Source organism: Pteropus medius, unplaced genomic scaffold (assembly GCF_902729225.1).
Source record: "Pteropus medius unplaced genomic scaffold, Ma_sr-lr_union100, whole genome shotgun sequence".
Classification (NCBI taxonomy): domain Eukaryota; kingdom Metazoa; phylum Chordata; class Mammalia; order Chiroptera; family Pteropodidae; genus Pteropus; species Pteropus medius.
The window spans coordinates 40,595,020-40,610,734 of NW_024351730.1; the positions used below are offsets into that span (position 1 = coordinate 40,595,020).

The 15,715-nt window shown below is 36.7% G+C and overlaps 1 protein-coding gene across 1 annotated transcript in view; it reads right to left on the reverse strand.

The window, feature by feature from the left end:
* Nucleotides 1–15,175: 15,175 nt before the first annotated feature.
* The window catches only part of STPG2 (sperm tail PG-rich repeat containing 2), a 464,008-nt gene continuing 463,468 nt past the window's right edge, over nt 15,176–15,715 (reverse strand). The window contains exon 15 of the mRNA XM_039845754.1: nt 15,176–15,439. Coding sequence (XP_039701688.1) covers nt 15,412–15,439 — 28 coding nt within the window. The 3' untranslated portion in view covers nt 15,176–15,411. The remainder of the gene's footprint in view (nt 15,440–15,715) is intronic.

Below are 15,715 nucleotides of genomic sequence, written 5' to 3' on the forward strand. Positions count from 1 at the left end.
GATCTTTCTCAGGTATTAGGTAGATGGCAAAGCTATCAACCATAAAGGGAATACAAAAAGATGATCAGATTATTGTTATTTGGGGGAAAGGGGTAAGAGTGGCTATTTAATCAGTTCATTTTTAGCATGTGGTGTTTCAGGTTATCTGTGGAAAATTTAACTGTATGTTTTCATAGGATAAATAGAGATATAAACAAAAACTCAGGAGAAAAATTGCATCGTAATTTACATCAGAGTCATCATCATATTGATTCTAGTTGAAACCCTGGGGGGTGGATGAAATCACTCAAAAAAAAGTAGATGCAATAAACTGAGGACAAGAAAAGAAATAAAAAACCACAATCCTGGGGAACACTAATCCCAAATGAGATAGAAAAACAGAATATCCAGTGAAGAAGAGATATAGAATGATCTGAAAAGTAGAAGGAAAATAAAGAGAGAGTGGGGTGGCAGCCAAAGGAAAAGCTTTGCACAAAGGAGGAGTGGCTGACCATGACAATCACCATACAAGATCGCATAAGAGAATACTGAAAATTTCCAACTAGATTTGAGAATTAGAAGGTTACGGGCAACCTTCTGTAACACAGGGTCGGTTACAAGCAGAGGGTTAAAGCTTGACTTTCACGACTTAAAGAAGGAAGAAATGGAGATAGCACAGGTTAGCTGGTCTGGAAAGGCCAGGAGAAGCAGGAAAGCTTACTGAAAGGGCAGGCAGAAAGAGGCTTGAACATGTGTACATGCTAAAGAAGAAGACTCACTGGTAAATCTGAAGGACATGTTAACGGAAGTAAACAACAATTAACATAAGAGAGAGAAAATGGAGTCAAGGGTTCAAGTGGAGGACTAACCTTACAATTAATGTGAACACATGATGTGCTGAATATGAGAAAGAAAGACTACTCTGGGCTTGAGAAAACTGAGAGAACTTTTTGTAAGCATCCAGACCTGTTCAGGACTGTGGAGGTAGACGAAGTGAATGGGAGAGATGTGAGCATTCCAGGCAGAGAAACAACATGAGCAAAGTTACACAAACTGCTCATCAACTTTAAGAGAAGTTTCACGGTATGAAGGTCCAGAGGTACAAATTGAAATTGATAGCCTTATTTTTTTCTAGAAATTTTCTTCTAAATTAAACTTTAAAAATTGGATAGCCGATGAAATGGACTAGGGTATATTGCCACGTTTTTCTTATTTTATTAGTGTATGAAAGACTGAGCATCAAAAAGATGGTGTATGCCACAAAATATACCACTTAAGCTCACCACAGAGCACTGGGATACCTAGAGTTTTTCCTTCCCTTTTATTTTTATGTGCACACTAAATTTGTTTATCTTTATTATTGTAAAATTGTACCAGTGTGGAATAAAAGCTAATTTTAATAAAGATAATATAAAGAAGCAAAATGAAATCATCCATACTACTTCCATCCAGAGATAATAGTCATTTTAGAATATAACTATATATTTTGTAGGTAATATCTTTCCAGTCTGTGTACTTTTGTATAGTTGAGATATTACAAATAGAGACAAATAAAGAATTCTACTTTAATTGCACAATTTATAAGCAGTTTCCCATGTCTTTAAAAAAGTCTCATAAAACATTTTAAAGGGTTGAAAAACACTCTAATACAGTTAGCCGTTTGCTTATTATTAAATATTAAATTTGTGTTCATTTTCACAATTTTAAATAATATGTATGTACATAAATCATTGAATACATTGCAGATTATTACCTTATAATAAATATTGAGGCATTATTACAGAAACAATGAATGGAACTGAGTACCTTATTTCGACAATCAACTTCTTTATTAAACTCACAAAATATTTGTGTATAATTTAATGAATGACCAAGAATGAAATGCATACTTTCACACACACAAAAGGAAGGCTAGTTTTCTCCTCTTGAGGTCTCTTTGATATTGTAATGTTAGAATGAATTCATGGGAAATCATTTTGTGAGAGCACTTGATTTGCTCAACTGAGCTGAATGAAAATAAATAAAATGGTTATACCAGATACCTGGAACAGTGGTGCACATCCACTGTAATGCATGAAACTAAAATAACATGATTTATAATGTCATTTAGAACAAGAGGCACATTCTATCAAGGAATATCCATGGAAGAATGCTTGCCAGGAATCTGAGTCTGCCTGTACCTCCCCAGTCCAGGACCGAAACTAATAGAGAGCTTCCTTTTACTCAATAGCTTAATGTAAGACCCGTGACAAAAGGTAATATGCACTCAGAGATAGACAGGTCAGTAGGTGAATAGATAGATAATTTTATACATCAACTTGAATAGATTAGGGTGCTCAGTTGTTTGGTAGCATCAGTCTAGATATTGCTGTTTAGGTATTTTTTAGATGTGATTAACATTTAAATCAGTAGACTTTGAGTAAAGCAGATTACTGTCCATAATGGGACTTATCTAGGCTTTAAGAGAAAAGACTGAGGTCCTTGAAAATGAAAGCATTCTGCCTCCAGACTCAAGATGGCAACATCAACTCTTGCTCCAGCTTTCTGACCTGCTTTACAAATGTCAGACTTGCCAGCCCCCCAGACATGTGAGCCAATTCTTTACAATTTCTCTCTCTCCTATTGTAGGATAGGAGATAAATAGGAATATATCTAGAGGTACAAATTGAAGGATGTATAGAGAGATGTATATAGATATAAATATAGATATAGAGAATGATATATGATATAGATATAGATACAGATATCATCCTCTATATCTATATTTATACTTATATACATCTCTCTATATTTTTCTATTTGTCTCTTTTTTCTCCAGAAAACCCTGACTGATGCAAGTAGATAGGTAGATGAATGGATATGGATGGAGATATGGAGAGATGGAGGTGTTGCTCCCAAGTGACTTGAGAATGTAGGCTGATGGCACATTGGAGTAATAGTCAAAAGATTGGGCTGTGAGTCCTGTCTCTACCATTTACAAGTTCTGTGGCCACGGATAAGTCTTTTAACCTCTCTGAGTTACAATTTCCGCATCTATCAAGTAGAATCAATAGCGTCTTCTTTGCCCATCTTGCCAGACTGTTATGAAGATTAATGATAAAAAGAACATGAATAATAGCTGCTAATATTTATGTGCTAACTATAAGTCATGCAGTGGTAATTGCTTTGCACTCATGCTCATTTAATCCTCAACAAAAACCTTCAAGGTAAGTACAATTTTATCAATTTCATAGACAAAATCTCAGCTCATATTATTTCCTCAGAGACCTTCTTGATTATCTTACCTAAAGTAACACCCACTCTGCAACTCCCACTCTTCTCCCTGTTTCTTAAGAGCACTAATCACAATCCAAGATTTTGTTGTTTAATGACTTGCTTGTTATTTTACTATTTACTTGGCAGAGAGTAGGCTCCTTTTTTTATACTTGAAAAATAAATGAGTAAGTGAATGAACGAATGAATAAATGAATAAATGAAACTTGCTTTGGAGAAATCTGACATGTAACCATTAGAAGGGAAAACTCTATAGAGATAAATATTACTGCAGTTTATAACACTACACAAGTGACAGGGCCTGAAGCCTCATCTTCACTTTTTATGAAGGGGCCTAAATGCAAAGCCACTTCTCCAGTTGACACCTCCACTGTCCTATAGAACCTGAAGGTGTGAAAGCCAGGCAAAGAAGGAAGCTGCACTCCAGAACAGCACTTTCTCCCTGTGCAGTACTTACTCTAGAAATTACATGTAGTGCATAATGTTGACTTTTGCCCTCTTCTGTCTTAATTTCCCCTTTAATGTACCCCAGTCCTTCAGTAATACAGTCTATTTGGACCTGCTACCTTGGTGTTATAGTCTTGGTTTTGTTGGAAGGACCTAGATGACAAAGAGGAGGACCTCCGCCTCCCCACTAACTCCTAGAGACATTAGGCCATGCCTTGGAGAAAGGAGCTCTAGAAGGTGGTCAGCACTGTCATGCATGAAAGCCCTAGAGATGCTGCACACACACGTGTAAATCAAAAGCAACCAAGAACCGACACCTGCATCTCCCCCATGGTCTGGGAAGAAGTATTTAAACGCAGCTTTACTGGTGGGGAAACAGTGACCAGACAGGCATGACTTGCCCAAGTTTGCACTTCAGTGACAGAAAAAAGGTCCAGAACTCTAGTAATTTTTCCCACTATAACATCTTCACTTTTTTTCTTGATTGACGGTGAGTATTACAAAGCTTATTCTCAATGAATAATTCGAATAATAACGAGAAGAAATATTTCAGCACATAATAGATGAATACCTGCATTTGGCAAGGCATTCTCTTCCCAGAGGCCTAATTAGGTTATAATTTCAAAAGATTCTTCATGTAGCTCTCTAATGGTGCCTTTACTATATGTTCATGCTTCATTTCTTACCCCTTCTGAAATGGTGTTGCACATGGTCCAGCAGCTGTTATAACCAGGCATCGAATTTTCCTCTTATTTATAATTTTGTAAAAATTCTGATAGTCATTCTTATCTTGAAATGGGAAGTCAAAGTAAAAATATTACTTTTCCATCATCTGCAATTAATGCTTTCAGAAGCAAGTTGCAAAAGGCACTCCATTTTGCTAGGATTTGGTGTCTTATGAGTTGAATTTTTAGATCTCATCCAACAAAATTAGCATTACCTGGTAGACTGATAGTTCTCCTCATTTAGGAAATTGTACTTTAAAGTTGTGTGAATGATTACCGAAATGGTTCAGACGTCAGGCTGTAAGAGACAGACTGAGCTCAAACTGATGAGACACATGCTCACCCATCAGTGTTACAGAGCAGCTTGTGAGCAGTTGGTCACACAGGGCTAAGTTATTTATATTTTTGATGACAACTCATAATGTCATTAGCTCTTCTTCCCTAAACACATTCACATCCAGAATCCCAGAATTCTTCCTTTCTCTATTATTTTTGTATTACCTTTGCACTATTTTTTTGGTCATTTTTTTTACCTCCTGGGCCCTTGCCTTAAACTTGTTCTTTTCATCAATTTTGGACAAAGTATTCCCAGAAAGCAAACTTTGTTTTAATGCATAGTCAACCTGGCATATTGTATTTTCACCAGAGTATAACAAATTTGGGAGCTGCTACAAAGTATGCGCAGTTTCCCGTAGGCCTTGATTATATATTTATTTTTATAAGACAAAGTGATTCACTGAAATAAATTTTTTCACAGCATAATAGTGAGAACAGTAGCCATCTAATTAAATCTCTCCCTAGGTGAACAATATGAGATGAAAACATCTAGGTGGGCTCCAGATAACATCTAGTCCATGCTTACTCTTAACTTTCTTTATCTAACTTTACCTTATAATCATTTATCTTACTTTAAACAAAGAGGGAAGAGGGAGTACTACTTGTGGAAGTTTAAAGAAGCTGAAAAATTGGTCACCAGTGGCCAGGTAAAATAGTTTCCATAGAATTAAACAGAATATATAGAAACAGTAAGTGCCTACTGTTCCAAGAGTCTCTTCAAATACATTAATAAATAAACAAACAAGGCACAATTATGTACATACCCTGTTCTGTACTAAGAGGAAAAGATTTATAAATAAAGATGACTCCTGGGAGAATGTGCATATAAAAAGGGACCACACCCACATCAATGTTTTCAGGAAATCCTGCTGGCCCTCCCCCAAGATGTATCCTGCGACCCACTTCACTGCTACCAACTCAATCCAAAACTGTGAACTCACACTTCACTTACATCAGTGGCCCAATTTCCTTGCTTCCACCCCTTACCTTTCACAGTGTTTTATCAAATAGCTACTTACAGTGATCTTTTTAAAATATTAAGTCAAATCATATTAATGTTCAGCTCAAATTTGGCAGTCTCTGTCAAGCAGGGTCAAAGTTTTACAATGGCTTACAAAACCTAACTGGATATGAAAAAAAAAAAAAAAAAAGAAAGAAAACCAGCATTCTGCTTATATTTATCTATTGTATAAAAAAAAATCACCCCAAAAATTAGTGGATGAAAAAACAGTGATCATTTTATTATTTGCTCTCATGGTTCTGGGGTTGACTTGGCTCAGCTATGTGATTCTCTCTTAGGTTCTCTCGTGCACTTAGAGTCTGATGGTGGCTGGGCTGGAATCATCTGACAGCCTTACCTACTTACAAGTCTGACAACTGATGCTGGCTGTCAGTGGCTGTTTGCTGGAATCTACAAGTAGCCTGTCCGTGTGGTCTGTACTTCTCACAGCCTGGCAGCTGTGTTCCAAGAGCAAGCATCCTAAATAACAGTAAAGAGAATGTGCCAATTTCTTAAGGTCTGCACCTAGAAATAGGCATGGCATAACTTCAACTATACTGGCCAATTAGTCACTAGACCTAGATTCAAGGGCGAGGGACCTAGGTTCTACCTCTTAATGGGAGGAGTGTCAAACAGTTTGGCAATGTTTTTAAAACCACCATAAATGGTTACTTCTCAAATCTTATCCTAATCCTCTTCTCCTTGCTCATTCAATTCTAGTCATATTTACCTCCTTGCTGTTTCTTGAACACACAAAGCATACCCCTTCTTTAAGGCCTTTGTACTTACTTCTCCTTCTACATCCATAAATGAAAAATGCTCACCTCTCCATGGTCTAAATTTGATAGTGTTCCTAAATGCTAACTCTATAACTCTAAAATTCTCTACTTGAAACTGTTTTTTCTATACTTGTTTATTCATTTCTTAAAGAAATTTGATCTTACTCTTTCTTTGGTATACTTAATGAATCAAGTCATTACTGAATATAGAGTGATTGAAGGGGGATTAATCATTGATATTTATAATAATGACTTAAGGGTACAAAATAACTGACTCATCAAAATATTAAATCATAGTTGGCGTGATATAGTTAGTTATGCAAGGAATTAACAATATAATTTTAATAAGATTTTCAACAATGAATATTGCTATAAAGAGAGAACTTTGGTTAAGTAAGGGTTAACCAGAAAGTGATTTAAAATACTTATTTTTTTAGATTTCTTTTAGTTCAAGGTTCCACTGAAATAAACATACAAAGCTCTTTCACAACAGATGAAAGTTGTATCTCATGCTTATCTTATGTACATTTGAGTATTATGTTCAGAGTTTTTTACTGGAAAGTAACATAATAGTTTGTTCAAAGATACACTTTATTTTTTTCAACCTCAGGAACTGACAATAAAAGCATTTAAAATGGATGAACATTTTTAGGCTTTTTACAAGGTAATCAAGAAATGCATGCTTTGGAGAAGAGGTATAAAACATAGGAAAGTAACAGTGTTACGAAGGCATCCTTTGATGAACGATGAAGGAGGAAGGGCTAAAACAAAATTATCCTATGTCACTCCTCACGTCCAATTAACCACTAAGTGCTATCTATTTAATCTTGAATCTGTCCTCTTCTAGCACCAGCATGGTGAATTATGGCGTCATCACTTTGCCATCCACTATAGTAACAATTTCCTAAATGGTTTCCAAGACTCCTGTCTTGCCCTCTTAAGTTCACTTTTCACGTTGTCATTAGGGTAATATTTCTTAAAACAAAGCTGAATTATGCAGTGATACAATTCCTTTCTTAAAACTCTCCAATAGCTCTCCATTGGCCTAAGAGAAAGAAAAGCTGAAACTTGCCAGTGTGACATCCAGGTCCTGGACTCTGCTTTCCTTTTCAACTCCCACAGCTGGCTTTCAAAACACACTCCTTCTGAAGCACTCAGTTTCCTGAAAGAGCCGTGCTTCTCTTACTTCTGAATTTTGCATTTGTAATTCCTTCTGTCAAAACAACTCTTCATTCTTCTTTTCCTTCTGTAGTAACATGTAAATGTGTTAGTATCTGCCTATTATCTAGTCTTTTCTATACACATGAATTGGAAATAGTGAACACAGAAAATTATGAGAAAATCAGACGGTTCCAGACAAAGTAGGATGAGGAAGGAAGGACTCATCAGTTGGAATTGTCTGTCACACACAGTAGCCAGGCTAAAAGGAGGTCCAACAGTGAGCTGAACATTAACATGATTTCAGTTAATATTTTAAAAAGATCACTGTAAGTAGCAATTTGATAAAACACTGTGAAAGGTAAGGGGTGGAAGCAAGGAAATTGGGCCACCGATGTAAGTGAGGTGTGAGTTCACAGTTTTGGATCGAGTTGGTAGCAGTGAAGTGGGTCGCAGGATACATCTTGGGGGAGGGCCAGAAAGATTTCCTGAAAACACTGATGTGGGTGTGGTCCCTTTTTATATGCACATTCTCCCAGGAGTCATCTTTATTTATAAATCTTTTCCTCTTAGTACAGAACAGGGTATGTACCTAATTGTGCCTTGTTTGTTTATTTATTAATATATTTGAAGAGACTATTGGAACAGTAGGCACTTACTGTTTCTATATATTCTGTTTAGTTCTATGGAAACTATTTTACCTGGTCACTGGTGACTAATTTTACAGCTTCTTTAAACTTCCACGAGTAAGTACTCCCTCTTCCCTCTTTGTTTAAAGTAAGATAAATGATTATAAGGTAAAGTTAGATAAAGAAAGTTAAGAGTAAGCGTGGACTAGATGTTATCTGGAGCCCACCTAGATGTTTTCATTTGATATCTCTCATCTAGGGAGAGATTTAATTAGATGGCTATGTTCATAGGTTTCAGATTTGATAAGTTCTATTGATATTGATTCCAGTCCACTGAATCTTTCTCCATCTATGCCCAGACCACATTAGCTCATTAAATAAATTCTTCATGATTTATAGCATATATTTTTTATCTCTAGAAATGCCATTTGGTTTTTCTCTACAGTTTCCATCTCTCTTCTGTTGTTTCTTTACATTGCTAACCTTTCCTATAGAACATTTGACATATTTCTCATAGTTATTTAAGTATTTGTAAAAAAAATTTTCAACATCTGGTCCATCTCTGCGTCTGATTTTATTGACTCTTTTCTCTTTTGACTATACATACATTTTTAACTTCATTATGTGTGTTATAAGTTTTTATCACATGACAGTTGCAGTGTGTAAAAAACAAAAACCAGTAGGATGTTAAATAAATATTATTTGCTCACCTGGAAAAGTTTATATGTTGGGAAAGGTTGTCTCATGCTCACAGTCTTTAAACTCCCACTTGACCTTATAAGAATGGTCCTTGGGCCTGAAATACTTCCTTACCAAGAGATAGAGAGCCCATACAGCCTGTGCCAAGTTTATCACTTTGTGTGAGAATAGCTTTCCCTGTCCCATGCTCAGTGGGTGCTCTTTTCTGCTTAAGTTGTGTGTCATAGGGCACCTGTCCAACCTCATTATTATAACTGTTCCACCATAGCACAAGAGTAGTGCACATAGGAGAATTGCCTTGTGTTGGCTGCTGAGAGAGAGAGAGAGACCCATGGCTATGATGAACTAACACCCACTATAGAAGTTGATCTTGCTTTGTCTCTTCTCTATGTAAGTAATGCATTGTTCCATTTAGTGCTTGCCTGCATTGCATTTTCCTTGGCAACTCTGATACCAAGATGCAACGGGCAGAAGTGTTTGGACTTCTATTTTTGGTGATTGGCACGATGATGACCTTTACTATCCTCCCTGTGGTTGGAGTCCTTCCTGAGACTGGGAGCATACACATGGGGTTCCATCGGGCAGTTTGCCTGTTATTCACGCAGGCTGTTGGTATAAGGGCCTGAATTAATGTCACCTGTATTTTATTTTGGTCTGAGCTTTGTTGTGTTTTTAATTAGATTCAGTTCTCCACTGGCTTCAAATTATTTGAGGGCAAGATCATAATCTTTCAGAAGTTGAGAGGCTAAAAATGCAGGGTGCTGTTTTGGAAATCAGCATTATGATTTAGGAATAATCTTTGGTAGATGCAATACATTTTTAATATCTGTACTATAGAATAGGTTCTATACTTTAAATGGGCTTTTGGTGTTTTAAAAATAAATATCTTTGGGTCAACTCGATTAAATAAAATTTGTGTCCAAAAGGTAAAAAGTTATTATGATTATAGTAGGGTATTTTGGACACAAGGGGAAGATACTGATTTCTTGAGGTGTTTTATGATCTGTTCCAAAACAAAGTTCATAGGAGATTTCAAGCAATGACAGTCTCTTTGAACTAGGTGTTCTACTCAAGGCAATTACTTTAAAAGGAAAAAGATCTGAATTAGTAATTTGTTCTAGTCTAGTGCTTCTCAGAATATATTATGCTTACAAATCACCTGGGGATATTATTAAAATATAGGTTCTGATTTAGTAGATCTGAGATGAGGCCTGAGATTCAGCATTTCTATTCAGGTCCCAAGTGATGCCAACCCTTAGATTATGCCTTAAGTAGCAATGGTTTAGTCTCCTACCTCTGAAGTCAAAATGCCCAACTCCCCACTTATGGTAGCTAGCTTCCAGATGGCCCTAATGTGTGCATTCTGGTATTAACCCTTGTGCAGTCACCTCCCACATGATACTAGGGTTTGTCTATGTGACCAATTAAATATAGCAGAAGAGATTGGTATGTCACTTCTAAGATTAGGTTGCCAAAAGCACAGTGGCTTCTCTCTTGTCTTTTTTTTTTTTTCCTACCTCCAATCCTTTAATCTAGTAGATCCGAAATGCCGTATCATGAACATCCCTATGCAGGGCTGACCTGGTGACGAACTGAGGCCTAAAGGGTAAAACTAACTGAGATTCAAAGTGGATCCTCCAACCCTATAAGCCATCGGATGACTATAACCTCAGACACAGCTTATTATTTTAATTTGGGGAGTAATTTCTTATGGAGCAATAGAAAACTAATACACATTGCTTGCCTTTTCTATTTTAAACTCAATAGTGTCAGTGGATTTCAGAAAAACTAGATTAGTACTTGTCACTTTGAGTGCTTTAATGGACAATTGTGTCACCTCCCTTCCCCCCATTTATGTTCAATTCCTAATCCCTGGGGCCTGAGAATGTTCCCTTATTTGGAAAGAGGGTTTTTGCAGATGTAGTCAAGTTAAGATGAGATCATTCTGCATTATGGCCCTAAATTCAAAGACTGATATCCTTATAAGGAAAGACACAGACATATAGAAATACAAAGACACACAGAGAAGAAGGTCATGTGACAACAGAGGCAGAGATAGTGCAATACAGCTGCAAGCCAAGGAATGCCAAAGATTGCCAGCCACCACCAGAAGCTAGGGAGAGGCCAGGGAGGATTCTTCCCTTTCAGAGCTTTCAGAGGGAGCATGGCTCTGCTAACACCTTGATTTTTGACTTCTAGCCTCCAGAACTGTGAGGGAAGAAATTTCAGTTGTATTAAGTCACCCAGTTTATAGTACTTTTTATGGCAGCTCTAGGAAACTAATATAGCTGCCCATAAGAATGATCTGTGAAACATCTAAAGATGTACATGTCAAGTTCCCACAGTAGATGCAGTAAATAAGAATCTCAGATTTTTATTCTTATTCATATATACCTGGGGCTCAGGTATATGTTTTAACTCCAAAGCCCATGGCAGTGCCTAGTAAAGCATGAGCATCACTGAACTAGATGATTTTGAAGTCCTAACTGTAAAAACTGTATTAATTTATAGCCTGCTTTGATTGCAGTTGTTTGCATGGATACATGCATAAACCTAGTGAACTGTTTTTGTACCCAGACATCCTAGGTGTTGATTTATTCACGTTAAGTTATTGTTTTGGAGTTAATATCAATTTTAAAGACAACTATATTTAATGTTTAAAGGTTTATGATTATCCCAAACAAGAACAGCATATGGTTTTCCTCCTATGAGTGCTCTACGAAGAATAACTGCCTATACTTGCTGCATTTTTGAATTGTGTGATAAAGTGGAAAATTATCAGAATCTGGCTCTTCAGTTTTTGCTAAAATAATTACTGAAAAAAATTGAACAGATGCTGGATATAAATAAATTTCATGGACTCAGATATTTGAGGATCTTCTGTGGATTCTGGGCACCACTTGTGGAGATATATTTATAATGGCCTCAATGAAACAATTATTTTGTACTTTTCCAGGTCAGCACAATCTCTCCTCCAAAAAATACCAGAGCAACATGGAGTCTGAATGTCTTAGTTTCTATCTGGCATTAGGAGGGCAAACAAGTTCTTATTCCTCAACAATCGGAGACTCAGCAGTCATAAATAACTTCCAAAATAATCTTGCTCTTCTTTTTCTATTCTCTACTGACAGAACCCACAGCACAGGAAGCATAACATCCCTACTGAAAATGGAGATTCTGAAGTTTGCTTCTGCGACTTAATAAAAGAAGAGGTGACACCAATAGGATATGACCACATGGATCTCAACACACAGGGCTCGCTGAGAAAAGCTACCACTTCCACTGCATCATTAAATTTACCAAAGAGGAAAGTTAGGTCAATTGACAAGTACCATTCTTGGGGTATTAAATTTAGAATTGCTATCACCGCCACACTCAGAGTAATACAGGTACAATAAAATGAGCAGATACAGAGAAATTGAGAAGTATAACAATATGTTTTTAACATCAGACACTTTACCAGAGGGCAACTTTGACTTTACGAAGATTTCTGCATATTCAGGCAGAAGGAGCCGGCATGCAGCGAAAGATGTGATTCACATGTGGGCTTCAATTAGGCTATCAAAGAGCAACGAGGGAACAAGATATAGGGGTAGAAAGGTGATTAGAATTTACTCTTAATATTCCTTAATTGCCAGCTTTTCTCAGCAGCAGATGGTACGTGAGCAGGAATTTTGGGGAAAAGCCACCTTTTTGACATTACCTCTAATTAAGAAGGGTTTCTCAGTTGTTAGGACAAACTTTGAAATTATTGTATTTTTCCCAGGTCTATATTAACTCAGAAGGTGTAATGAAGTCTGTTCTCCTTCTGTCTATCATTTACTCTAGCTGCTTCCATCTGTTCTAAGGTGAAAAAAATGAACTTTTCAATGATTCTAGTCCAGGATGCATACTCAGGGTCCCCCAATGACTCATGAGCATTACTTCTTTTGGAAAACTAACTGTTAGGGGAGAACCATCCTAACGCACCACTGAGACATACCTGGGAAAATGTAAAATGGGTTCTATACGTGAGACCACCATTATGTCAGAGCAAGGGAATTTGATACAAAACAACAATGAAACAAAACATTGATGTTTAGCATTCAACTTAAATGCCATACTGGTTTTGGAAGACGAAAACTATCCCGGGACAATGCAAGACAAGTATAAACTAAACTTTTATAAACCTCTTTAAAGGTTTATTTAAAAACAAAAACAAAAACAAAAACAAAAACCTCTATACCTTTTTGCAAATCCTATTCTTGACCAATTCCAGATTAAGACACTAACTCTGCATAAAGGCCTGTTTTTTAAATGCCTGTGGTATATACACCTGTTAAATGCCTCTGATAAATGTAGCTGATACAACATGATCACTTTGACACCTCTTTTATAGAACAGCTGTCAGTTACTCTGTGTCAATGATTCTCAGAGTGCAGCCCTCAAGCCTGCAGTGGCAGCATCACTTGGAAAATTTTTAGTATTGCAGATCCTCAGGCCTCACCCTCGATCCACTGAATCAGAAAGTCTGGGGTTGGGACTCTGAAATCTGTGTTTTAACAAAGCCTTCCAGTGTTTCTTATGCAAATTAAAGTTTGAAGCAATGATACTAGGAATAGACTCCAGTTACTGGGTGATGCCTGTCACCATATTAGATACATTATAAGCATTATATCAGTTAATCATCACACTGACCACGTGCAACAAGTTCTATCATCACTCCCATTGCATATGTCAAGAATCAAATGATTATCAACGAAAACTAACTTGGCCAAAGTCCCAGAGCTAATAGCTGGAAGTTAGATTTCTAACCACATTCTGACTAGTTTCAAACTCATACTCTTAACCACTGAAGAATAGCCAAGTAGAAAAAAAAAAAAGACAAGAACTTTCCCAATTTTGTGCAAAGATACGCTATAGGCACTATAGCAAAGTCAACTGTAGGCCCCAAACAGAAAAGGCTACATAAAACTTTTTTAAAAAGTTTTTAAAGGCTCTGGGGGTCAGCAATTGACCCAATGTTGAGAAAAAAATAAATCCTTTATAGACATGACAACTCCTGTATTGTGGAATAATGTAGCTGTACCCAATTTTAAAACACTTAAAAACCTTAGTTGTCAAGAAAACTTCTGGGATAAACAGCTATTGTGGGAATATTCTATTCTTCTTAACAGTATTTTAGTTTATCTTTGTTCTTTTTTGACTTTGGGTAATGTAAATTAATTCACCAGTCTGAACATCTTGAGTGAATTGATAGAAGTGTGTTTTTACGCTTGCAAAGGTCAGAAGTAGAAAAAGTTGCAAAGGAAGCTGAAACAGAAGCAATGTCCACGACCAGGAGACAGGGGCTTGATTATGCTAGTGAGTCAGCTCTGCTTCCCTTCCTACAGACTTCCCGCCAGAGGATTGTGCTTGACGAGTAGATCTGGCGATGAAGGCATGCTTTTTGAAAAAACAGAGCAAATGTGTTTGCCACCTGACAAGAGTACAGTAGTGAGACAATAATTAAATCAAGGTGGAGACCAAGTTTGGAACCTGCCAGTGAGAACGAAGATTTATTCACCAGTGACATTTGACGAGAACTACTGGGCGGATTCTTAGATTTCATTAGTTGAAGACATAAAGCAGTCAGTCTGATTAAAGAGGGGAAAAACAGTAGGGAGCACCCATAAATTACTATAGCTCAATTAGGTGTAGACAGTTTAGTGAGTGTTTATTACTAGTACAAAGAAAGATTTTCCAATTAGATTAAAAGGTTTTGAAAACAACAGTTATAGGCACAGTGATTTAGACCGATTGCCAGAATAATGCATCGTGAGAAGCTTTATTGATTAAAAGTAAACTGAAAAGTTATTTGTAGTGTTCATGGTTTATCAGTAGAACCCCTGCTGTGAGGTACAATTTTCCTCATAAGATCAATGAGAGGACTGGGCTAATTTCTTCTTGCCTTGAAAATTGATAAGAATATAAAGGGCAGCTATATCATTGCTGAAAATACCAGCATGATTTATTCAGGTTAATCATCAAGAAAGTGACATTGCATAAATCATTGGGAATTTACCTTGCCAGGCTGGGCCCTTCAGGCTGGTTTCTCTATCATAAGTTAAACCAAAAAAGACAAAAAAAAAAAAAAAAGTAAGATTTAACCAGACAAAGCCTTCAGCTCACTGATCTGCTATAAGCTATTGTAAAACCTGGAAATGGCAAGAAATCAAGGGAAGTTGCATAAATACCTTCTTTGTTAGTGACCACTAGAATTTATGACAGTAATTTGGTGTGATGAAGCCTAAGATGTAGGCTGTTAGCTCGTGTGTCTTTTTGTCGTGAAGTATCCATTAGACTTCCAGGAGTGCTGAGCAAGCTGGAAATCCCCTCCACTTGACAGAGGTCTCAGAGTAGACATTTCATTGGCCACAAACAACCACTTTCTTACTGCAGGTGATTAAATATGAAAAGAAAAGAAAAGAAATGATAGCTGAGTCTCCAGATTCTGCAGATGCAAGTAATACTAATATATGCTACACGTAGATAACATAATATGTATTACAAAAATTCTGCATAAAGAATGGGATAAACGAATGTTTCTCTCTTAAAAATCTTGTTCTTTAAAAAGTGATTTAGAGTTCAGCAATATCCTTTTTCATTTCCTTATTAGAAAATAACCTGAATTTGTCCTTCTGATAAATTTGTCCCTTGTGGTTCTATTCT